This window comes from Microchirus variegatus (genome assembly GCF_963457635.1).
Source record: "Microchirus variegatus genome assembly, chromosome: 8".
NCBI classification, from domain to species: domain Eukaryota; kingdom Metazoa; phylum Chordata; class Actinopteri; order Pleuronectiformes; family Soleidae; genus Microchirus; species Microchirus variegatus.
Window position 1 is genome coordinate 21758361 of NC_139809.1, and position 26446 is coordinate 21784806.

The following is a 26446-nucleotide window of genomic DNA, read 5'->3' on the forward strand; positions in this document are numbered from 1 at the left end:
AGGTGAAAAAAGGTTAAATTCAGTGTAATCCTATGAGCCAATGAGCTTCCAGCTGATCAAAATCAACTGTGTAGTATTCCATCATGATATGGCATTGAAGATATTCATGATGATATTCAACAAAATTTCAAAGAAACAGTGCTTGTTTTGAAATGGAATGATGTATACGTCACAATAAAAAACTGATTTATGAATAAATAATAGTAAAGAATAACAACACCAATCTCATATTACCACCATGACCCGGTCATTGACTAACGGTTTATGATAGACAGATGAATGTTGAATGGAATACATTACATTGATCATTACAAACAAATGTCTTATTACTATTATTAAAACAAACACCGTTAGCAAACATATCTTGTACTATATTCTGAAAGGAGGTCGGAGGCCATGTTTTCAGTATGTGATATTAAGTGGAGGGACGCATGTGGCCCACGTGTCAACAGTTTGACACCTCTGGGTTGGGCTATAAAACATAAAAATTAGTTTCAGGTAAAGAAATAATTTAGAATATATATTAATGTGAAAAGAATTCCATTAGTCACCCCTCCCCCCCATGACAAGGTTTAGAAGCAGCAGATGAGACATGACAACAGACAACTTCAAGAACAAATAAGTCAAGAATGTCACAGAGATGAGTTTGAACTATTGTTTATTATATCCTTCTGTCAGGGCATAACAAACCGTAGCCCTTCTGACAAAACAAAACTCGCCACAAGACCCACAGCCTGGCTGTATATGACAACACAGAGCTGAATCTGATGAGCCATGTACACACACATTCATACGTGTAAGTTTTTACAGTAAATTAAGACTAAGACTTAACTGTTTTTTTATTATTTGAGCTCATCCAGGAAAAAGCGATTTCACACTCCTTTCTACTGTAGCTGCTTTAAAAAAAATGCGCATATTCCAGTTAACAGATGAACTAATTTCAAGAACATTACAGAAAAATCACAGGCACACTACTGGGGAGGAGGGAAAATAATAATAATTATAATTACAAAGTCAAAGCAAACGTCAACAACAGTCTTGTACCTTCAGGGCTAAAGGGGAGCACCACCCTCCCAACAAATGTTCCAGGAAAAAGGTCTCATTGTCCCATATATCCACAGTGCTGCTACATATGTACTGTGGGACATACAAATTCAGACATGTCATATCTGTGCACACAGTCATCATAACTCTGAGAATTGATCAGTAGGCCCATGAAGAGAGTTGGATGGATAGCAGAAAAAGAAAAAAAAACACCATGAAGGATAAATGTTCTAGCCCTTGACAGGTGAGGGTTGTGATTTAATTTTTTTCCTACCCAAAACATTGAGACGGCACATGCACAGTTCAAAGCTGTGGATTTAACATGGGGAAAAAAAGAGGGAGTGAGTGATGTCGTGGCACTCTGAAAATGTATTTACTAACTAGAACAGCAAAAAGCCCAGACACAAGCAGGCAAAGTCAGTGCTCCTGTGTGACAGCGCTCGTTCTCACACATACACGCTTTTCATTCACAAAAAACACACGCATCCACACACACGCACACTTAACACAAAGAGCTGAACTTACAAAAAGTCTGAAATTACACATGAACAGTAAACGCAGTCAGATCTTCATCTATGCCTTTTCTTCACTTGCAGACTCCTTTTCTTTGCTCTCCACCTCCATTTCATCTCCATCACCATTCTGTTTGCTGTCACCTGCCACCTTCACTGCTTCTTTCTGCTCAATTAAGGCAGAGAAAGAGAGAGAGAGAGAAAAACATGTTTAACCTCTATGACAATCCATACATATGCTGAGTCTGCCCTCTTGTGGCTGTTGTAGCCACAACTCCTCACCTTAGAATCCCTATCTGCAAATCTCTGGAACATGTTGGCGTAGATGCGTTTGTCCTTCTCATGCTGCTCCTTGATATGTTTCTGACAAAGAAGCACCTGGTGTGTAAAGACATAAGATAGTTTAGCTTAAGTGCTGCAACTAACAATTATTTTCAAAATCCATTAAACATTTTGGCCCATAAAATGTCCAAAAATGTTGGAAAACCTCTTTATTACAATCAACAAGTTTTCTAAATATTCATATTAATCATTCAAGAATGTGGAGCAGTAAAATTCTTGAACTTTTTCTGGATATAAACAGCTATACTGAGAAAGTATATAAGAAGTTGTGTGGAGCTGAGAGACTTTATCAACATGGTGTGAACTCATTTAACAATGGTTTGAATGGATACTTAGAATATTTTCAGGTAAACCTAATAATGATAACTAGAAAAGCACCCGGAGAGCGCAGACCTCCGCCAAGGCAGCTCAGTGCCTACAAAATACACCAGCACACCTCGGTCAGACAGTGAGAGTTGTAACCAGCAATAACGTTATGATCAGATAGCGAGTGTAACCAGTGAAAGCGTCCAAAATGTAATCACTTGTTCCTGGTCCCATTGCGGACATTTGCTGAACATTTCATCCCTGTGACTTTTCGAGTTATGTTGCCAACTAACAGACAGACAGTTGTGTTCAAAACAATAGCAGTCCAACATGTCTAACCAGATTAATCACTGTTTTTGGTAGAAATTATATCACAACATGGCAAATAATTAACCAGTAGGTGTAGTAGAGTCATAGTCAAGGTATGCCTGCTCCTGAGTCTGCGTAGTTGAAAAATTAATTGAAAGGGCAGTGTTCAAAATAATAGCAGTGTGGAGTTCAATTAGTGAGGAAATTAATTCTGTGAAAAAACAAGTGTCAATCAGGTGGCCCTTAGTTAAGGTTAAAGCCAGCACATTTACATGCATTTCTCTCTGAAAAACTGACATTGTTTAGAGGAACACCATACTTTGACTAAAACGTTGATTGGAGAGGGAAAAAGATACTAAAAGAGAGGGCAGAAAATTAAAGGCTGCTTGGCTAAAATGATCTCTAATGCTTGAAAATGGAAAGCAAAATCAGAGACATGGAAGGAAACCGACTACCGTTCAAATGGATCGAAGAACAGCCAGAATGACTCAGCCAATGCTGAGCTCCAAGGTCATCAAAGATGGCCTGAAATTACCCATGATTACTGTGACAATTAGAAGACGCCTGTGTGAAGCTAATCTATCAGCAAGAAGCCTCCACAAAGACCCTCTTTAAAAAAAAAAAAAAAGCCACGCTGAAGAGGTTACAGTTTGCCAAAGAACACGTCGACAGGCCCAAAGAGAAATGGAGAAACATTTTGTGGACTGATGGAAGTAAGATTGTTTGCAAGGGCCATTGACAGTTTGTCAGACGAGCCCAAACACTGAATTAAAGCCACAGTTCACGCTGAAGACAGTGAAGCATCATGATATGGGGATGTTTCTCTTACTATTTATCACATACCAGGGATCATGGATCAGTTTGCATGTATCAAAATACTTGAAGGTAATGTTGCCTTGTGCTGAAGAGAAAATGCCATTGAGATGGGTGTTTCAACAAGACAACGACCACAAACACACCAGTAAGCGAGCAGCATCTTGGTTCCAGACCAACATAATTAATGTTATGGAGTGGCCAGCCCAATCCCCGGACCTGAATCCGATAGCAAACTTGTGGGGTGATATCAAAAATGGAGCACAGCATTAGTTCAGGCAGTCACGTAGTCTCACTAGCTTCCCTGAATGGCCCAGCTGACTGTCAAACTCACTGCTCAGCTGATTGTCAGCTGGCCAGATTTTCTTTTCATTGGTGGAGATCATTCAGAGTGCTTATTTAAACTGCCTTTGCCAAACTACTGCCAGCGGCTTTTTCTTTTTGGCCACCCACCTCCAACCCCTTCACTCTCAATGTCTTGTCACTGATGCTTGTTCTGTTCTCTACCCCATGGGGGTTTATTGCTGCTCTCCCTTCATAGAGGCTTTCCACGTCTGAACGTGGAAGGGCAGGGGGCTGCCAGAACAGAGCATAAGCCAAAAAATGTATTTCATGCAATAGTAAATAAAACTGTTTTCTAGACAAAGTGGTCCTGACTGAAATGTTGTTTCTAAGGCAAAACCAAGAAACGCATGGGTTGGAATACCTGTTCACAGGTGCAAGAAGTTGGTCGCCCACATGCACCACAGATGTGAAACAGTTCTCAGAAACAGTTGTTACACAGTTATCTATTCTAAATATTAGTTAAGTTCATTCACAGGGATGATAAATCCTAAAGATCTTTCAATTTATACAGTAAATATTTGAGTTTGTAAAGAAAAATGTAGACACTGCTATTTTTTTTGAAGAGCCCACAATTATGTTTTCTTAATTTTCTCTAAAGTAGTTAAAACATTTATAATTTTTCTTCATGTTATGATTTAGAGTATCATGTACATCATGGAAATACTAACTATTATAAGGATTTTGTGCTTTATTCACGTTTTTAACACTGTAAGACCCACGGTTGTAAAATTACAACGTTAACCTTAGCCATCCCAAAAAAACAATCTGTTATATTTTATCTGTTTTTTTACCACATGTACACAGTCATTGGGTATTATTGTTCAGTCTAACAATGTTAGTGGATGTTACATTTGTTTATAAGTCCTGATTTATGGCCATGAACGCACACCTCTCAAGATTTCCTCCGGACAAAATCTCTTTGTTTCATTGGACTGGATTGATCAGATTCAAGTAAGTAAAATGTCTTTTATATATTTGTTGGTTGTTATTACAATGTGTAGAGCATGTACATATTTAGTTATTGTGGAATAGATGCATCAACTTTCCTTTAGAGCTTGTTACATATTTGTTGTAATTTTACAACACTGGGTCTTGGTGGTAGCAAAAATAGCAGGCTTGTTGCAGTGAGCACAAACAGGTGATATTCCCTCCACAACACCACTGCCTGAAACAGAGGATTTTCTTTATACATGAACAGTATACATTACATACATTATACCCTTGTGTTTTGTTCTGGTCAAATTTGACGGATTTAAAAGTTTTATGTCCAAAAAATATATGGTTAATTTGATCAGACTGAGCTAAAATCCCATGTCTTTGTCCACAAAGAGGATATCAAAAGACAATTCAGTTCTGGGAAAGGTGTAAATGTTCCTGAATGTGGGGTGTGGATGTAATTGGTGGTTTGTATGTTTTTCTATTAGTATGATAAGTAGAGACCATAGGCTAAGACAATTACATTTACATTTAGGGCATTTAGCAGATGCTTTAGTCCAAACCGATTTACACTCGGCAGACAGTATTGTCTGCCTTGAAAACATTTCTACCCAGAGGACTTGGTCCACCACCCTATCTATTCCTTCAGATTATGTACTACTATATAAAAAGCATATTTATACATGTTAATTCATTGCTTTTTTTACCAGAATGCCAACAGCAAGGAGAGAGCTGCGATACAGTGTGCAGGATGTGATTGATATCATCCAAACTGGAGAGAGTGAAGTTGAGATGGAACTCAATGACACCGATGAGAGTGATGAAGACTCAGATGAAGATGTCTGTCAACAAGTGGACAAAGAAAACCAACCACCCATGGACTGTCCAGCTGATAATTACGTGGACATCGAGCCAAAAACAAACAAACACACCATGCACCGTGACAGGTGTCACTGGCCGAAGAAATATTTCATCAGTCCCAACACAGATTTTTCTGGTCTGGATTTCATCTTCAGGCAAAGAGAGCCCAGCAACACAGACAGTGACATCATGAAGCCTCTGAATGCTCAGAAGAGACCATCCAAGAGATGTGCACACATGCCATTGGATGTACGCAAGGACATGAAGACAGGGAGAGGATGCTGCAATAAAGGATTCACCAACACACAATGCAGCAAGCGTAATGTTCGCCTTTGATTTTCAGAGGACTGTTTTTAGGACTTTCACTAACAATGAAAGTTTGTCATGAAAAGAAAAAAGGAATGAAGAAGTTGCTAATAAAAGCTAGAGTTTTATCCTGTTTATTTATTTTTAATAAATGATTTAATAAAAATACGACTAATGTGTGAATATTTTTAAATGTTATATACATTTATGGAGCTAAGTAACCAATCGACCCTGCAAATGAACCCATAGTTGTTGTGAATTGACAAAGTGAGTACAAATACAGAAATTCTGCTACCACCAAAGCCCAACGTTGCAAAATTACAACATTTCTCTAAAAACGTACATAAACATTTTTTTTCAAAAAACTCCTTGATTTCTGCATCAAAGGCCTCCTACAACATCTGAAAGGGCAAATATTTTCTTTTTAGGTTTTTCTTAATTTGGGTCTTACAGACACACTGCTATTATTTTGTACATAACTGTACCTCCTTGGTGGAAGTCAATAAACCATGAATAATATAATGAGTGCTCTGTCATGTTTTACTTACAAGCCATTACCCCTGTAACAGTGCAACATGTCGGTTTTAAAACAGGCTATAAATAAACCCATGGTAATGGGTGAATGATCTCACAGGTTTTTAACAAAGACTGAGCAGCTTAATGGTCACATTGTCTGTGATTTACTCAAAATTAAAGGCTAATAGGTGCCACAACATTCTGCAGCTACATGCTATCCCATCTGGTTTGTACTTAGTGGGACCACTGTTTTTCAACAGGAGAATGACCCTAAACACACCTTCAGGCCATGTAGGGAGGTGTTTGACCATGAAAGAGAGTGATGGAGATGGCCTGACCTCCACAATCACCCGACATAAACCCAACTGAGATGTTTTGGGAGGAGTTGGACCACAGAGTGAAGGCAAAGCAGCCAACACGTGTCAGCAACTCTGTGAACTCCTTCAAGATTGTTGGAAAACCATTCCAGCTGATTGAGGAAATGCTACTCGAAAAAGTCTAAAATACAGAACATTTTTTACACCTTTTTTTTTGTTTACAACATAATTTCATGTGTTTTTTCATAGTTTTTGATTTCTTGAGTAGTAATCTAAAATGTAGAAAGTAAAAAAAACACAGAACAACAATTAAACTAGCCTACGCTGTCGGGGGCCGACAGCAAGGGGTATATCCGCGAACTTGTCCAATCCTCAACTTTCCAATATACCCAAAGTATACGCACTCGCACCTGCCACTAACTGTTTTAATTATTAATAAATTCAACAAAATAACTGTTAAATATTATGATATAATGCTGACTACACTTTATACATGTTCAAAGTATCCATATAAACTCGATATTGAACACAGAATATCTGAACTCATAAATTTCTCTCTAGTTTTTAATAAAACTAGTTAAACTATTATACCTTGTTAAATATTATGAATATTAAAATGCTAACCACACCTGCCATATCTTCAAGTGTCCAAATTTCATGAAAAAGCATACACTATGTTTATTAAATTTCATGAAAAAGCATACATGTTCAAACTTTCCATTCAATGCATTAATAAAGAAATGGAGGCTTAACAATTTTTTATATGATAATTGATACATTTATATTATAATAAGGGATGCACCGATTAATCGGCCAGTGATCGGAATCGGCCGATCAGTCAGAATATACCGATTTTAATAAGCCGATCAAATGCACCCGCATCGCGCAGCATCAGCAACACACGTGCACGCGACTACACGCACATGTAGTAGAGTGTAGGGCTGGGCGGTATACCGGTTCACACTGAATACCGTTTTTCCGTTATGATATGAATTTTTAATATACGGCCGTACCGGTGTTTTTGATTACACAACATCCGCGCACCCGCATCGCTGTGGCGGTGCTGCGCCGCAGCTGTCTGCTTTGCGAGTGAGCGCTCTGCATGTAAACGTTTCTTTAATGTTTATATATTTGTTTCAATCACTGAACGAAGCCAGTCATATTTGGGACAAGAGTCAGGATCTTAAATCACTTGCACAAAACATTTGATCAGCATTTGTTTGTTTGTCATTTAAACCTGTGCGCGCAGAGAGCGCGAGGCATTGTTGGCACGGGGCGGGAGGGGGAGAGAGAGAGGGAGAGAGAGAGAGAGAGAGAGGGAGAGAGAGTGAGAGAGTGAGAGAGAGAGGTCATTACTTATTTGTGTGTAGGTTTCTATGTTGTGAAATATGTTTAAACTTAAATAAACTACACATACAGGTAGTGATTCGTTTTTGTATTTTTAGTTGGATATTGGATGTGAACAACATGGTTCCATAACACTGCACTTTTAAGATGTGTGTGAATATTCCGCAGCATTATTTAGTTCTATTTTATAGTGGTAATCTGTTCAAAAAGTCACACTTTAAGTTATTATGTTCCATGGTAGCATGTTCAAATGTATCATGACAATTGTTTTTGTATTGTTATATATACTTCTATTTTATAGTGATAAGTTTTGTATTTTTAGTTGGATATTGGATGTGAACTGATTGTATTTCTATGTTAAAATGTTCTATTAAAGAGAAAAGATGCAAAAATATATATCTTTCTGTATGCTGAAAAGTGGTTTAAAAAATTGAAATCGGCATCGGCTAAAATCGGTATCGGCAGGTCATACTTCTTGAAAAATCGGAAATCGGCCCCAAAAATGGCAATCGGTGCATCCCTAATTGTAATGTTATAAATATTATGAATAAGTGCTAAATAAACCCATGATATCCTCAATGTGTCCAAATGAGCTCAAAAATAAAGAAAAAATGCCTTAACTATTTTTTCTGTGTTCACAAATAAGTTAACCAGTTACCTTATTATGTAACTATTACCAATCATAGCCAAAGTAATAATGATTGTACTTGTAGATAGTTGTTACATGAATCATTGTAGAACATTTGAAGGCAATATCTCCATCAGTCTGGAAGATAAAGCCGAAAATGTGTTTTTAGCATAATAAATTAATTAATTTGCTAATTAATAATAAAGCTACAAAGATAGGGATAATTCTCAGGTGGTATGTGATGCCCATGCAAAATTTGAAGCCAATACCTGCAATACTTTAGAAGATACAGGCGAAAATATGGTTTTTACATCATTAATTATTTAATGAATTCATTAACTAATTAATTATAATGGTAGACAGCTCAAAATCAATAGGGATCATCTACAGGGGAGGGGGTATGTGACCCATAAAAAAAAACCCAAACATTTAATTTCAAACGCCTTTCCAGTTATTGTGTTAACGGCGGACGTGCGAGACTGATTCCATAATATCCGCATTTTCGCGGATATAATGAGAGGGTGTGTTAACACAGCTGAGGAGGAAAGGACATGAACTAATTAAGTATGTGCCATTAACATTCTCTATTCACTTTTACCAAGTCAGCAAATGTTGTGGACTGCGCAGTTGGGTGACATAATCATAGAGCCTTCCATCCACACACTGGTATGTATCTAAGGTAATATAGCCACATGTCTTTAGGTCCTCTATGAGAAGCTGTGAATTTCCCCAAAAATATAATATAAAATAAATATAGGTATGAAGGAAAAGGGGGACAAAAGTATTAGTTGCTATTTGGTTTGTATTTAACTTTACCCTCATGATGACAGTAACTGGGCTACTACGCCTGAAAACATGAATGTGTACCTGACTCTTGGCAGCCTTGTTGGCAGGATAGAGCTGAATAACTCGCTGGAAGTCATCTCTTGCTTTGTCAAACTCCTTCATACCAAACTGTGCCTCTCCCCTTCGGAACAAAGCTTTCTCATTGGATGTGTCCAACTGCAGCGCCTGTAATCATGAATACAAGCATAACCTGAATAATTATGAGTACAATTAGAATGATTAAAATGTCTATTATAACCTCCATCAATTAGGTTGGGATTTTCTCTTTCATGCCCACTAAACACATTGATTGTCCACATAAGGGTCACATGGGAGTTGGAGCCGAACCCAGCCGACATAGGGTTAAAAGGCGGGGTCACACCCTGCCTGGACACTCACACAACAATCAATTTAAAATGTCCAATTAACCAAATCAGCTCCACACAGACAGACCCCAACACTCCACACAGAAAGGCCCTCAGTCAAAGAGGGATTCAAACCAGTGACCTTCTTGCTGTGAGGCAACATTCAAAAGTAATTGTTATTAAACTTGTGAGATTCACAATGAGGTAAACAGACTGCTTTCTCCAGTTAACCATGTCAACAATTAGTACTTACAAGTCTACATAAGAAACATTAGAGTAACACTTTATAATAAATAAAAGTACACACTATTAGCATGAGTGAAGCATTAATAAATATTGAATTCATCATTTACAATGCATGACTACTCATTAGAATGTAGTTTATAAACACATGAATGTTTAACTCATCCCAGCTGAGGAACAGTGTCCAAATAACTGCTGTACTCAAGCAGCCAATCAGCATCCACCTCCAACAAACAAGCTCTTTCATCGACTTACAAGGGACTGCACTCTCACCTCTCTGTGTGTCCAGCAGTCGCTCAGTACATGCTAACACTTCAGGTCATGAGTAATACATTTATAAAAATGTTTAAAAACGTTAAAATCTGTACATACTAATGAGTATTCATGCGTTATAAATGATGAATTCAATATTTATTAATGCTTAACTAATGCTAATAGTGTGTACTTACAAAGTGTTACCGACATTAGTACTAGTAATTATCTAATTATCTTACTAATTATCTACAGTTCTGCAGTGTTTCAGCTTAATCCCTGTGTCGGAGGTCTCCGGAGGAAAGACTCAGTCTGATACAGTCACATACAGCTCGCAATCAGCAGTGCTGTCCCTAATGTGCTACTGTCTTTTGTTGAAATGGGCTTTAAACAAACTTTGCAGCGTGCAGTCACTTGTTCCACGACTGTCTCCGCAAACCCAAACCAGTTCCAAATCACTGAAGATACTAGTCCTTTCTTGGGAACAAAATTTTCGCACTCGTTTGCGGTAGCCGTGTTGTCGCTGCGAGTGCATCCGTATGCATGTTAGGAGGAGAAACACGTGGGGGGGGGGGGGGGTTCCGCATGGAAGGTGCGCCGTAGTAAGAGGAGAAAATAATCTTTATTTTTTTATTTTTTAAATAGCCCGGAACAAAAATCTTGAATTAATCTATAAAATCGATATATCGCACAGGCCTAATTAGTACAAAATCAGTGTAAACAAAGAAAATGAGAGCACTTTTCAAAACACAACATCAAAACTTCTTCTGAGTAGTAAAATAACCCAGATATATTCAGTACCTTGTCACAGTTTTCTAAGGCTAGGCTTGGCTCCTGCAGTTTAAGGAAGCACATGGCCAAGTTCAAATATGCAGCCAGCCGCAGGGCTTTCGCCTTCTTCTCATTCTCCTCTGACAAACCAGATTCAGGCTCCAGCCATGACACAATCCTTTTATACTGGACTGATGCCTGCTTGTATTTTCCTTCCTGAGGAATAGAAAAGCATTAGAAAACATTAAGAATCTGCAAACAAAATCTGCTTAATTTTTGTTATTGTTGCATGCTTTATAAACACAATATCCCCTGTTCACTGTACCTTAAAATACTGTGTTCCCTTCTCTTTGACTAAGCTGCTCTGTTCCAGCTTCTCGTCTGTGTTCATTTCCCATGATTCCTTCGCCTAAAGAAAAACATTTTTAACTACACAGAGGGGAAAAACTGTTGCAGCACACAAACTGACCAACTAAAATCAAGTAGCATTAGTTAGTTATTAGTTATGTTTTAGTGCTGTCAGTGTAACGCATTATTAACAGCATTAACGCAAACCCATTTTAACGGTGTCAATTTTATTATCACACGATTAACGCTCTTTTTGGCCGAGCACTTTGTAGTTTTTTTCACATGCTGTTGCAACAACTAGTAAACTAGTAGTTAGAAAAACTACAACACCACACCGTATCTAGCTAGACCGGAAACAAAACAATAGGCACGCTAAATTCACTTGTTTGGGGAGGTGTGTCTGATGCAAGTCACCGGGGACCTGCCACTGTCCCCGGAGAGGGTCGTGCTGGGCTGGAAAAGCCCTCATGCCCGCTTAGGGCTCACCTCTCCACCTCACTGGGTGAGTGAAACTGAAACCCTAAGCCTAACCCGCTGGGCTTCTCGTTGCTTTGTTTAAATTAAACAGTCGCATTCCCCTGGTCCGCACCAGTTCTAAGTCAGCTGCTTGGCACCAGTCGAGGCGAACTGTCGGCGGGCGGACGCCGTAGCTGGGGAGATCCGCGAGAGGGTTAAAGCAAGGGCATTAAAATGAGCAAAATAAGGGGACAAAAAGAAATCAAGGGACATTTGGAATAGATAAAAATGTGCAATTAATTGTGATTAATTGCAAGTCAACTATGTATTAAATATTAAATATTTTAATTGTTTGACAGCACTAGTATGTTTACCAGAGATGAGAGAAATCATCTATTTTCAGATGCATCGCAATTCTCTCTTAAACATGTATTCATTGTGAATAACTGGAGAAATAAATGAAGGAAACTGTTTTTACTGTGCTCGGTACAGACTCCCAATGCATCACTGTGCAGGGTTCTAGCCAGGATTTTATTTTAGTGTAATGGTAATGGCGAGGGAGCGTGGCAACCAAGCGAGGGTTTGGGGCGGAATGATATCATGAGATTTTGAGGCAAAATAAAAACTTTACGTTAAAAGGTAGGAGCTGCAATAACTTTATGACAAAGTGCAAATGAAGTGTAATAAATGCCTATGTAAGTAAAGTTATTTTTTCTTTTTCTAAATGAACGCATCAAGATGTAATTATATAATTCAAATTGAAATAAAAAGAAATCGTAATCATTGCCTTCAGAAATGTCATCTTATTGAATCGTGAGGTCATTTCCCGAATGTTTACCTTTTCAAATGCTGCCAGCTTAATCTTGTAGTGCAGCATTGCTCCTCCTGGAATGTTATGCTTTACATTTCCTTCATTCCCAAAGCCATACCTGCAAACCAAAGACAATTATCAGTAATTATTCCAAAAGTTGTGACTATGCCTTGTACTAAACATAGCTGTGCAGGATTAATGTGGAGTGCTATTATAATCACAGTTTAGGTTTTTACTCAAATGTATGTGGCAAAATTCCTTAATGTCATCTTTAACCCTGAACACAACACAGGTTTAGGTTTTTTCACTTGAGAATTCAACGCATTTGCTTCTAATGGGTTGGATTAGGGCAGTAATAGTTGTATTGGTGTGATTCAACACTGCTTTTACTACACCTTAAGTGTAGTGTTATCTGTAATGTTGTTTGGGGATTGTTTTTCGGCTCACTTTTCATTTGTATTATGTATTATTTTATAGACGGATTAAGTGCTCAGGAAATATTTTATTTAAATCTTGATGACTGTGCAGACGCTGAATCTATGTACCTGGAATATTAATGGCATCCACACTCCGTTAAACAGAGAACGGTTTTGAATTACTGCAAAAGAGAAGGGGTTCAGATTGCACTATTACAGGAGACTCACTTAAATGATGTACATCAAGGAGCAGAGCTATTTTATTTAAAAAATACTTACAATTTACACTTGTCAATTGTATTAAAGATCCTGGTGGATGTTACATAATTGTGAAAGGGCGTTTATATGGAGAGGACATTGCTCTAATGAATATATATTATCCCCCAGGTGATCCAAGTAATTTTCTAACAGCTGCATTTTCTAAATTGTCTGATCTTAATGTTAGGAATTTGTTTGTTGGAGGGGATTTTAATTGTCATTTAAACCCTGTTGTGGACAAATTCCCCTAAACAAACAGTCTCTTTCTCCTCAGGCAAAGGTTATTAATGCTCTTTGTGGATATTTGGATTTTTATAGCTCCATAGGTAATATTATTGTATCAGACCATGCTGCTGTATTTGTCCAATTTGGCCTTAAGAATCCTCTTACTCAGACAAGACACTGGATTTTAATTTTGACACCTTAATTTTGAAAGATCATAAGAATTTAAATCATTTATGGCTATTAACTCACCTTCAACAGATGACCCATCATTGCTATGGGAAACATCCAAAGCCTTTTCAAGAGGTCTTATCATATCTTACACGTTCAGCAAAAGACGCAGGCAGGATGAGCAAAGGCAGATTCTAGAATCTAAACTTAAAACTTGTTGAGAAAGACTATGTTAAAAAAAGAAATTAAAGAAATTTCAGCACTCTGCTCCTCATTAGACTCTCTCTTGTCAAAACATGCTGAGTGCAAAATTAGATTTGCTAAACAAAAAAATGTATGAACGTGGTGATAAAGCAGGTAAATACTTGGCCTATCTAACAAAGCAAAAAGCTGATTCCGGACTATTTCTTCAATTATAGACTGTCCCGGTAACCAATCATTTGATAATACAACTATTAATAACACATTTCAGAACCTTTATGAAAAATTGTATACATCAGAGTTACAAGCTGATGCTCCAGAGTTAATGGACAATTTTTTTTTCTTCCCTAAATCTACCTAGCCTATCAGACGATCAGAAATTTGCACTTATTGCTGCTATATCTAAGGAAGAGATATTGCGTGCTGTTAAAGGCATGCAATCTGGAAAAGCAGCTGGCCCAGATGGTCTCAGTAGTGAGTTTTACAAAGATTTCCAAAATATTTTAGTATATCCTTTGCTTAACATGTTTAATAATTCTTTTGAAAGAGGTGTCTTACCCATGTCCTTGAGGGAAGCTAATCTCCTTTATTTTAAAGAAGGATAAACAAGCAGATGATCGTGTCTCTTATAGGCCAATCTCATTATTAAACGTGGATCTAAAGCTCCGCTCAAAGATACTCGCTACGCGGCTAGAGAATTTACTCCCTTTGCTTATCAAGGATGACCAAACTGGCTTTATTAAAGGTCGCAACTCGTGCAACATATTATACAGTTTTTCCATCAATGATCACTTGAAGGTTTGGTTATTTCACTCGATGCGGAGAAGGCGTTCGATCGCGTCAAATGGCCTTATTTGTTCCACACCCTGTATAAATTTGGTTTAAGCGAACACTTTATTAGATGGATTACGCTTCTATATAACAATTCTCTGGCTGCCATTCTTACTAATGGCTTTCGATCTTCCAACTTTCAAACTCAAAGGGGTACAAGGCAGGGTTGTCCTCTTTCGCCTCTTTTGTTTGCGCTAGCCATCGAACCTCTGGCTGAGGCAATTGAACAAACCCTGACATACATGGCTTAGCCTTAGCAGATAAGTACAAGATTACACTTTATGCTGATGACGTTTTCATTTTTCTGACCAGACCTGAGACATCCACTCCGGCCCTTATTGAAGTAATCGACAAGTTTAGTGTCTTTTCAGGATACAGAATTAACTTTAATAAGTCGGAAGCAATGCCTCTGGGTAGCCTGAACCAAAAACCTGATGTCCCAGTTCCCTTTCCTTTTAAGTGGTGTCCCGTGGGATTTGTGTATTTGGGAATATATATAACACCAGCATTTAATAAAATGTACAAATCAAATTTTATTCCCCTGTTTGAACGCATTAGACTGGATTTGGAGAGGTGGAACCGTCTGCAGATTCTCCCAAGGTTATTATACCCACCCACTCTCTTCTGAAGAAGGTGGTCTTGACCTCCCTGACATCCGCCAATATCAGCTTAGTGCTCATTTACGCTTTATAACTGACTGGGTGCAAAGCCAGCCCACATCTCTTAAATCTGCCTGTAATAACCCTATTACAGTTAACACTGTTAAAGCATGGCGGACTATAAGAAGAATAGAAGGCAGATCACAAGTCACTTCAATTCTAACTCCAATTTGTGACAATCTTGATTTTTTTGACAGGTACTACAGACAGTGGTTTTCAAATTTGGGCAACTAAAGGCATCTCTAATTTGTGTGATTTATTTGATGGACCCACTTTTATGTCTTTCACTCAATTAGCTTAAAAATATAAAATTCAGAAACAAGATTTTTTTCCGTTATCTACAGATAAGGAACTATGTTAAGAGAGGCACTACACTACTCTTCGATTAAAGTTATTCTTGCATAGAGAGACTGCTTTTTTGTTCAGGAGCCCCCAAATCTATAAGCTTGTTCCACAATATTCTCAGAGGCTATGGGAATATAAGCACTCTTCACTTGAAACAAATCTGGGAAAAAGAACTTGAAGTAGAAATTACAGATGACCAGTGGCATGATGCTTGGGAGAGTGCGAGGACTTTAAGTGTCTGTAATAGAGTTAAAGCTATACAACTCAAGATACTACACAGAGCTAATATATCTCCCTCACAATGTCATAAGTTTGATGCTGATTTGTCACCTATTTGTCTTACTCATTGCCTATGGTCCTGTTGGAAAATACGGAGGTTTTGGTTTATTATACGGCAGGAGATTAATAAAATCCTAGCCATTAAAATTTGAAAATAATGCTGTATGCATGCTGCATTAGTGATAAATATGGAAGGAAACTTTATAAATTGCTAACATTCTGTGCAAGAAAGTGCATACTTCTGAACTGGATAACAGACAAGGCTCCATCAAAAACACAATGGCATAAGGTCACACTTGAATATGTTTTCATATCTTGTATTTTTGTAATACCTGAGCGACTGTCTTATAAGGATGATTGTACCTGTGAGACATGGTTTTGTTTTTGTTTGTTTTGGGGGGATTTTGTTTGTTTTTGTCTATCCTTTGTGGGGATTGTCCCCAGAATTGTGTTTTGTTTTTGTACTGAAAAATTAAAATCATTAAACATTATATATATATGTATATATATATATATATATATGTATATATATATATATATGTATATATATATATATATATATATATATATATATATATATATATATATATATATGTATATATATATATATATATATATATATATATATATGTATATATATATATATATATATATATATATGTATATAAATAAAAAAAACACTGCTTCCTTAAGATGTGAACAACCAATAAGTCCGATGTCTGTATTAATGGACACAATATTCATATAATAATAATAATACAATATTAAACAACTCCTATTTATTGTCTTAAAACTTGAGAAAAAATGACAAATGACAAATGTCAATAATATAAACAAAATCTCCAATTTTCAGTCAAATAGAAAATAATACTATTACTATATACTGTATAGGCCTATTAGGACTGTCGGTTTTTCCAAAAATGAAGTTCAAACTAATTTATAATGACTTGTAATTTGTTTAATTAATTCCCGGGCCCCCACCACCATCACCACTCAGATGTAAAGATTTTACCTTCAGTAGCTGTTTGTCAATGCTCAATTTCTGTTATTATTTGATTATTTGGGATCAAGTGTGGCTCTTTGATTTACATTATTTACCTGCCGATGAGAACATGGCACAGGAGCTGTGTGTTTATTCTGAATCCTGCTGCTTAGTGCTCACTGCTGCAGCGAGGAGGACTTCTGCTGCACGCATTCCTCGAATGTGTTTACGTGCGTGTTTCATCGGCTTTTGCAAAGTCATTTACATACTCAATATTTTCAATTTGCATATCGTTAAAACCCAAATGACGATACTATTGCAAACAATATATATCACCCACCTCTAATATTGCAACTATATTTACCGAAAGACTTACATAATTGGAACAGGTGATATAGCGACAGTAACCTTTAAACCTACTTTAACACAATGATAAAAATCAAAAAATCTAATAAAAATTAAACCCAGACTATTGTCGTGACATCATTAAATGAATAATAGTGATCATACTTGGGCTTAATGGTGAAGAGAGCCTCCTCTCCTTGCTCCATAGCCATGATAGCTTTCTCCACTCCAGGTGGCAAGCCAAGACTCTCTCCATCACCAATCTCAAATTTCAGTTCTCTCTCATCAAACATGCGACCCTCACAGGTGCCCTCCAAATTTACTGCAAGAGGTAAAAAAAAAAAAGAAGAAAAGATAAAAAGAAGGTTGGATTAGGTTAAGCAACAACATCCTGCTGGTTGTCAACTGTCGGTTAAACCAAGTGATTTTTTTCTCACAAGATTAATCCTGCCATCTCATATACAGACCTGCCAACCTTGAAATTGATTGGTTTTATAACTGCAGGCGCACCTGCCTGCAACAGCGGCAGCGTCCCGCGGTCCGTTTGTGTCTCAGCCACGAAGCTGGGCTGCGCTGTTCAGTCTCGCTCTGTATTCCTCAACAGTTATTGTGCTGATATTACTAGTTATTTTCGGCTATCACGGGCTATGGTATTGCGCAGATGAACGTAATGCAAAACGCTGTCAGAGCCATCAGACACTGTTGAACTCCAGCAGCGGCTGCGGGTCTTTTCAAAATAAAAGAGAAAAGTAAAGTAAAAGTAAAACTACCCCCCTTCGATTAGTCGATTTTTGGTCGAAATTTCAGGGCTTTAGTCGACCAAGAGATTCTTTGGTTGATTAAAGCCCTACACACCACACGTCGGGCCGCGGATGAGATTCTCTCGTGAGCAATGAAGTCGGCGGTGATCAGAGCAATTTGTGGTTATTATCGGTAGAGGCAGAGCAAATCACAACTTAAATAGGTGTGGTTCAGCTTGACATTATTGTCAGTGTGTTAGAAAAACATTTAATTTTGTTAAAATCGAAAAATAATATTTATAGTCATTGAAGTAGCGCCGGCTGCGCACTGGGCAACCCCCACTGCCACCACAGGGCGGTGGTGGTTGTTCTGCCCGGAGCCACAAGCTACGATGCTAACCTGTCTAGGAGAAGATTATTTGAAATTCCTCTCAGCTTTCAACTCTCTCCACCGTTCAAAAGCATGTCCTATAGACCCTTGCTTTGCTGCAAACTTTATCTTAGTGTTTCTGACATTCCAGCCTAGGTCTTTTAGGTTTCGTTTCGTTTCATTTCCATTGTAGCTAAGCTCAGACGTAACTGGCAACCCATGTTTGCTCATCAGTTGACTGCAATGACTGGTAGACAGCGGTAGGTGGCGTCTCATGCCAAAACATAATTTCAAAACATAAACATAAATTTGTGGTCCGAAAGAGATTTTTTTTAATGCAAATATTTTGGCTGTACTGTTTTTGTTGGTGAGTTCAGTTTGCTATATGAACATTATGCCTCAGCATCTGTGACATATTAGGAGGATTTTATGGCCAGTTGCTTTAGATTTATTACATAATGCACCTTTAAGCTACTACAATAATAATGACAATAATCCCATTATAGAGGACCATGTTCAGGGTCTAAATAAATCACACCTTACTCGAATACCTAATTTAATGTTACAAATGTTTTGTTCAGTGCAATAAAAATGTTGATTTGTCAAAATAAACATTTGAAAAAATTCTGCCAGAGAATCTCAATTCTTTAAAAAAAAAAAAAAAAAAAAAAAAAAGTGATTCACATCATTCTAGGATCGTGCAGCCCTAACTGGAAGGCTCCATAAGTAATTAGGGCAATGTGTGAAATGAGCCTTGATGCGAGTCTTTACCTTCAACAGAAGCTCCTTCATTAGGCTTAGAATATCCCTGGCCTTTGGTAATAATGCGATGAATGATTCCCCCATCCTCATCTTCCGTTATGTCCTCGCCTCGGAAATCAAACAGTTCCACCTACAAGTGTTCAGACAGGTTAACTACTAAGGATCACTGTAAAGCATATTGTATGTAAATCACATTCCCTGAAATATAAATTGTAGCATATAATGATAAAATAAAACAACATCTGACAACATGGAGGCTACATCCACACATTTTCATTTGATAATCCAGTCAGGCATTTTAGGTACTCCACAGTCATACCAACTTTCAGGTACAGGATGCTGATTCCTCTGCAATCATTTGCTTGGTTTCAGAAAGAACTAACAAGAAAAAACAAAGTTGAAATGTATGGATATCTGTTGTGAGACAGATGATCAAGTGAAAGTGAAACTAAGTGTTTACAGAACATTTTTTATACTCAAATCATGATTGGTAAGAACAAATAAGGAAGTGAAGGTGGGTTAATGGTAGGGCTGGGCGATTAATTGAATTTTAATCCCGATTTAGATTTTGGCTCCTCGCGATCATAAAAAAATTGAAGAACGCCGCGCGGTGTGTGTGCAAATTCCTATGCTAGAAAAACACCTTGAATGCACCCATGTTGCACACAGCTGCAGCAAGCATGTGACGTGTGTGGATCAATAATATGTGGAGCGAGGGATTGAAAACATGGCAGAAAGGCAGCCTTTGGTTGGGAAGAAAGGTATGTAAATATATTGTCATTTTTGCTTCAATTTGACAGACGTCGAGCAAATTTTTTACAAAGTTACTCGCGCTGCCTTGTCTGCTCCTCAAGGCTACATGACCAATTTATTAAATCACTAAAATTTCAGCCATAAAGTTAAAGCGAAAAAGTGCAAGCTCGTCAGCCAGTGCCACCGCAACACAGTCCTCTATTAATGACACTGGGAGGCTGTGACATTTATGGTAGTGAAGGACATGTAAGCATCAGTACCGTAAGCAACCCAGGATTCAAAACACTTGTTAAGACTTTGGACAAGCGTCACGTGTTGCCGTCACGTAAATATTTCAGCAGAGTTGCAGCCCTGTATGATAAACGTTGTGCTGAAGTTGCAAAAGATGTGATGCAAGTATTTTGTTCTGATTTTGCCTGTGTTACTAGTGTTATTTTGCATGTTGTATATTTTTGCAAGTTGTGCAGCAGTGCAAGTTGATTGTTTTTATTGCTATCATTATTTTAATTTACTATTATTATTATTATTATTATTATTTTACTTGTTAATTTATTTCTGGCTGTTATTTAAAGTTATATATAAAGTTAAGTTTTGGTGGTTCAATAAATACTCAAGTTTTGAAATCCATGAATAATGTTTATTAATCGTGATTTCAATATCAATCAAAATAATCATAATAATCATGGGTCATTTTTTCAAATGTCTCGGTTTCTACTGATTTTGAAATGAGAACAGAGCAAGCACCGTTTGCTAACTTGTCAATTTTCAGGGCTTGGAAATAAGGTTGTGTGGAAAGCATAAAAGGTAGCCTGGGTAAACACAGTGATTTGATTTCACTCTGTAAACAAGTTGGCAAGGCCTAAAAAAAACCCCAGTGCAGAAGAGGCGGCTTAATGAGATGACAACAGAGAAGCAACATCTAGGGCCTTTTGAATACATCAAACAAGGCAGCCACTGAAGGGCAGCCATTTTTTGTTTTTAAGCTGTTACTTCCAAAAGTCAGAAGTCAACATTACTAGATACTAGGAAACGACAACAAGCACGTTTATTGACATGTTTTCCATTGCTATGCATATGTCATCCGGAGGTGACTACACCCTTTCATGATTCATACTCAATCGCAAATGAGATTGAGATGCAGTCAGGCATTAGCTGGGCTACATAAACAGAGTAGTGTCATGCATTAAATTCTGGATTATCTTCAAGCTTCTCCACTGTTATAAGTCTCATCATTCATTCGTTCCACATTACCTTCCGGACCTCCTTCATGTTCACCACCCATCCCTGTACCTGCGGACTGCAGACCTTGGTCTCCTCTCCATCCCCCGCACATGTAGGTGAACCTTTGGCATCAGGGCTTTTATGGCCCCAGCTCGCCCTCGACTCACCACCGCGTGGCACGGTTTAGATTGGTTTTCCACTACAAAAATAGTACCTACTCAAGGTGGGTGGAGTTATCACTGTTAGGCTGCATGAAACTGCGCTGACTTCGTTTTACACTCAAGACACAAACGAGCGGCTTGTAAAGTTTTCAGTGTACTGAATCATTTCAATCACTTAATTAAAACTATTTGTTCAGTATTCCTCCATGACCGGAGCACAGACTCTGTCTGACACCGTCACTGGACTGAGATTAGAGTTGTTCCGATTCCGATACCAGTATCGGAAAGGCCTCAGATACTGCCGAAAATGCTGGTATCTGTATCGGCGAGTCCTGGAGTCCAAGCACCAATCCGATACCACGTAACTTATTAGAAATAGGAATCTATTTAGTGGTTAGCTAAGTTTGCTCTGACACAGTTCTTCTTCGTCGCACTTAAAACAGTTGCGCTGTGCTGCCACCGGAAGCTGCTGTTTTAGAGGCACGAAGAAGAATTGATCAGCTGACGTTAGCTAAGGAGCTAACGTTAGCGCATCATGTCGGCGGTTTGGCAATATTTCACACTGGATGCTCCCACCAGTAAGACTGCAACATATGCAAAGAAGCAATTTCGAGGGGTGGCACGTGTGTTTAACACCAGCAACTTAATCAAACATCTGAAGCCGTGTCGCGTTGAAGAACACAAAGGAAAAAACTTAGTTCCCTGTGTCTCATTTTCATTTAAAGAGACAGGCACTCAAAAGCGAGCGTTCTGAACAGGGCTGTTTTGGCAGAGTGATTGAACTGCTGTGGTGCTTCATCCTTAAGGTATTTTGACCAAAGCATAATATGCTATTATATATTACATATATATATATATATATATATATTATATTATACGAGACATGTTCATTAGGACACCAGGGAACTAGGTTAACTTGGACAAATAGGCTAAAATATGTCTACTTTAGCAGCAGCACTTAAGTTTCATCAAAGGATTTTATTTCTAGATTTATTTAGTTAAGTTGCTGTTGCACTACTGTTTTTTTTTTTTAAGAAAATAATGAAAATTACTGTATAACGTATTGGTATTGGTATTGGTACTCGGTATCTGCCAATACCCACAGCACAAGTATCGGAATCGGTATCGGGAGGGGAAAAATGGTATCGGAACATCTCTAACTGAAATTCAGCGGCAGGGTTTGTGATGCTGCAGCAGTGCGGTCGTTAAATACACCAGACTCCTCTGTTAAATAATGAGATTTGAGACATTTCCCTGGTAATTGTTGGAGATAAATACACATTTTTAGGATTGTTAAGTCTTTTTAACTGATCTACAGTTCATAGCTTGATTCTTGTGTCGGACGTCTCTTCCTGTGACACTCTGACCAATCAGTGGCAAGCAGTCTGGCGACGTCATGCATAGTACCTACTCAGCTCGCTTGGAACCTCGCCAGAGCAGGTACTAAAAAAATACCTGGTACCTGGTACCAGATACTATGCTAGTGGAAACGCAACTTAACCGTGCCATGCCGAGGCGAGTTGAGCCGGTGAAAACACGCCATTAGAGTTGAAAATCCAAGCACTTGGAACTCACTCTCTCTGGCTATTCATAAAAGGCACTATATAAATTGAAGCTATTATTATTATTGTAAGTGTGGATGTAGCCTGGGGCTTACCTCAAAAAAAAGAGTGGCATTAGGTGGTATCTTGGGAGGGCTGCCTGCAGATCCATAAGCATACTCTGGTTTACAGATGAACTGGCACAACTCTCCCACTTTCATTGTGGCTACACCTATGTCCCACGCCAGTATGACTTGACCTGAACAAAGAGAAGACCAATTACCAACAGACTAGATGGGTAACTATTAGGGATGCAACGCTATTTGGTATTTAACCGAACCGTTCCGTACACCCTGTTCCGTTCAATACGCAACGGCAAACAACGGTATTTCGGTACGTTTCAGTCCCTCAAAATTTAATAAAATACACAATGCTGCATGATTAGATCCACTCATGAGCAGAGACATGAGCGCACACAGCGCTGCTCTGCTCATGCCGCCTTCAGCGTCAATTAGCGCGAGTGATCAAGACTCTGAAAAAAGGAAGTTTGAAGCGGCACTGTCTTTAAGTCCGCTGTTTGAGATCATTTAGGATTCAGCGTAGAATACGATGAAAATGAGAAAATGAATGTCAACAAACAAACCACGGTGTGCAAGCATCTGTTATGCAGCGCAGTGAAGTTGGGTGGCGCTGAAAGCCTCTCATTTACATCGTCATCACCCTTCTCATTCACTTGGAGCAGCATGGTGTATTTGTAGTTTCTATGTGTGGGTTAAAATTGTGTTTATTTTTGTTGGATAGCACTAAACTGTATTTATTTTTGTGTGGTTTCATGTTTGCTGTTTCATTTGATCTATTGTTAAAATAAAGTTTGTGGTTTGATTATATCTGTGCTTTTAATTATTTTTACAATGCAATATTGTCTTTGCTCGTCTGAGTAGTTTTATATTAAGACATCGAAACCGTACCGATACCGTGGCCCAAAAACCGTGATACATACCGAACCGTGGGGAAACTGTACCGTTGCATCCCTAGTAACTATCAACCATGACACTGAATGCTCATGTCTTTGTTACATGTAAAAACCAACCTTTGCCTAGCTCGAAGGAAAACTTGTCTCCTCCGCCTCTGCTAGAGTCAAACTGAGTACCATCCACAAATGTGCCCACATAATGCACAAACACTTTGTCGCCAGTCATGGGAAACTCTAGGCCTGTGCCTTCCCTTTTCACCAGCTGAAATACAAAAACATCAAGAGAACTTCATATTAAGAACTGAGGGTACATTTGTAATTACACAATTATAATAAACTATTACTATGAGTAATTTCACCAAATATTTGTAAACAAGAGCTGCACACACTCAATCTGTAGTCTGATACTTTGCATCACAGGAGGTGAATGAACATGGACTATCTCATTCAATCAAACCCCTTGGTGAGTGTGTGTCTACATGTCTTTGTGTAGTTGTATGGATACAGTTTTGTTTAAAAGCACCATTGTGAGGACATTTCTCTGGTTTCAAATGAATGTCTGGTGGGACATTTAATATTGAGGTTAGAAATAAATTAGGTCAGTAAAGGGTCCATATGGCTAGTGGATTGGTTTTGACATTATGAAGGTAAGGGTTGGGAGTGCATTGTATCACTGTCCTAACAACTACTTAAACGCCAGCATATATGTTGGAATATTAATAACATTGAAACTTTTATTATTTACATTTGACATTTCCCATAGTCTTAAAGACATGTAGATACTAGGGTTGCATCATTGTTGGTGCTTTGATACCATGTTGATAAGCAAGGTATGAAAGCAATGATAGAAAACAAGATTAAAGCGTAGTCAACACGGTGGTTAGGTTAAAGACACTGTACATGGTAGCCTAGCTAAAAAAAAAAACACGCTAACATTAGCGTAAACGAATTAGAGAATAACAAGCAAACAAGTAACCACTCAACTGGCTGGGTTGACATAAAGCATTAAAACGGCGTCATTTACCTTTAAAACGCCCCCGTCTTTCTTTGGGGTGATGTCCTCTCCCTCCATGGTGATGGTGTGTTGTCCTACACTTATCGGCTCCTCTGCAGTCATTTTCATTGTCAAGAGGCTGATCTCCTTCTGAGATCTGCACCACAATTCAAGACAGTTGAGGCTAAAGCTAACTACAGCTCAAACCAGAGTAAAGCAGACAGCATGCAATGACCCGCTAGCTTTGTTTAGCTACTCTCAATACTGGTATATACAATACAAACAAAATGCGCAGTAAAGCTCCCGGGTAGCAGCGCAGAGAGCCTAATCTTACTGAGCACCTCTCACACTTGGCTCCGAGCAGAGAACGAGGTTTCGAGTAGGAGGCTTCACGTCCACGTTGTCTCGCCGTCTGAGCTTTGACAAGCGCTTACAGAAGGACGGAGAAGTTTCCAGACAGTCTACGAGGAACCACGGGGTATGAGCGCAGTTGCCAAATCTCGCGAGAGCAACAAGCAACCCGGTCTGCAGTAACGACTTCAAAGGGAAACATACTGAATTAAAAAGCATATTCCCAAACGTCATATGTTTGAGACTCCTGAAAATTCAACAAACGTGTGTGTGTATGTATGTATCTCTATACATGCATACCTGTGTGTGTGTGTGTGCACTACCAATCAGATTAGTATCACTTTATAACGCACTTTATAGCGCAAACTGCGGGTTTTAAAACAACAACAATATAAGTTCGATGTCACAGCGTGAAACACACATATACACTATCATATTAGTACGAGACCTATATTACAACAATACATTATTATTTCTATTTATAATGTGGTCAAGTAGTGTTCACCTGTGCGATGTGGGCAGAGCGAATGCGTCAACGGTCGGTGTACTTTCTTCTTCTATTAATCATTTCCAGCAGGCTGTTCACCAAGAGGGGGCAATGCTGCCCCACACAGGAGGAACAACTTTTGCACGTTACCTTATATCGCTGTGATCTTTCGATTTTGACACTTCACTAAAAGATAGAACTTGATATAGTTTTATGATTACACTTCTAATTATTATTTTACCTATATTTTGATGATCTTATTTTAATTGTAGACTGTTTCATTCAGCACCCAGCCGTTTCTTCAGTCTTGGCATCAGTGGTACAGGACAGGCTGCAGTCAGGTACTCTCTAAAGTTGAAGGTTCATCTAAATCAGTGGTTCCCAAAGACTGGGTCAGGATCCACTGATGGGTGGTAGGAGATTTTTTTGGGTCCCCAAACACATATCCCAAACAATCGCATCCTTTTAGTTACAATTTATGTGCATACATTTTTAAATAGCATACATAAAATGGAGTTTTGAGGGGGAGAATGAGATGCTGTGCTAATCTTAGCTGACATATAGGCGATAGGCGGAGTACACCCTGGACGGCCAGTCCATCACAGGGACACATAAAGAGACAAAGAACCATTCACTCTCACACCAACGGTCAAGTTAGAGTGTCCAATTCACCTGATCCTCATATTGCATGTTTTTGGACTGTAGGAGGAAGCAGGAGAAACTGCAGAAAA

General features: G+C 38.4%; 1 protein-coding gene across 2 annotated transcripts; it reads right to left on the reverse strand.

Moving 5' to 3' along the window:
* Positions 1-697: 697 nt before the first annotated feature.
* Positions 698-25776, reverse strand: fkbp4 (FKBP prolyl isomerase 4). 2 transcript variants are annotated; one of them, XM_083893259.1, is made up of 12 exons: positions 25734-25776; positions 24908-25034; positions 24001-24145; positions 23027-23169; positions 19244-19364; positions 17528-17684; positions 12681-12771; positions 11364-11447; positions 11069-11254; positions 9450-9593; positions 1839-1934; positions 698-1722 (listed from the first exon to the last, which is right to left on the reverse strand). In XM_083893259.1, the coding sequence occupies exons 2-12, from the start codon at positions 25004-25006 to the stop codon at positions 1618-1620; spliced, it is 1371 nt and encodes a 456-aa protein (XP_083749385.1). In that variant the 5' UTR covers positions 25007-25034; positions 25734-25776; the 3' UTR covers positions 698-1617. The 2 variants fall into 2 exon arrangements, with proteins under 2 accessions (XP_083749385.1, XP_083749384.1); XM_083893258.1 differs by lacking the exon at positions 25734-25776 and adding an exon at positions 25219-25281.
* Between the last annotated feature and the right edge of the window lie 670 nt (positions 25777-26446).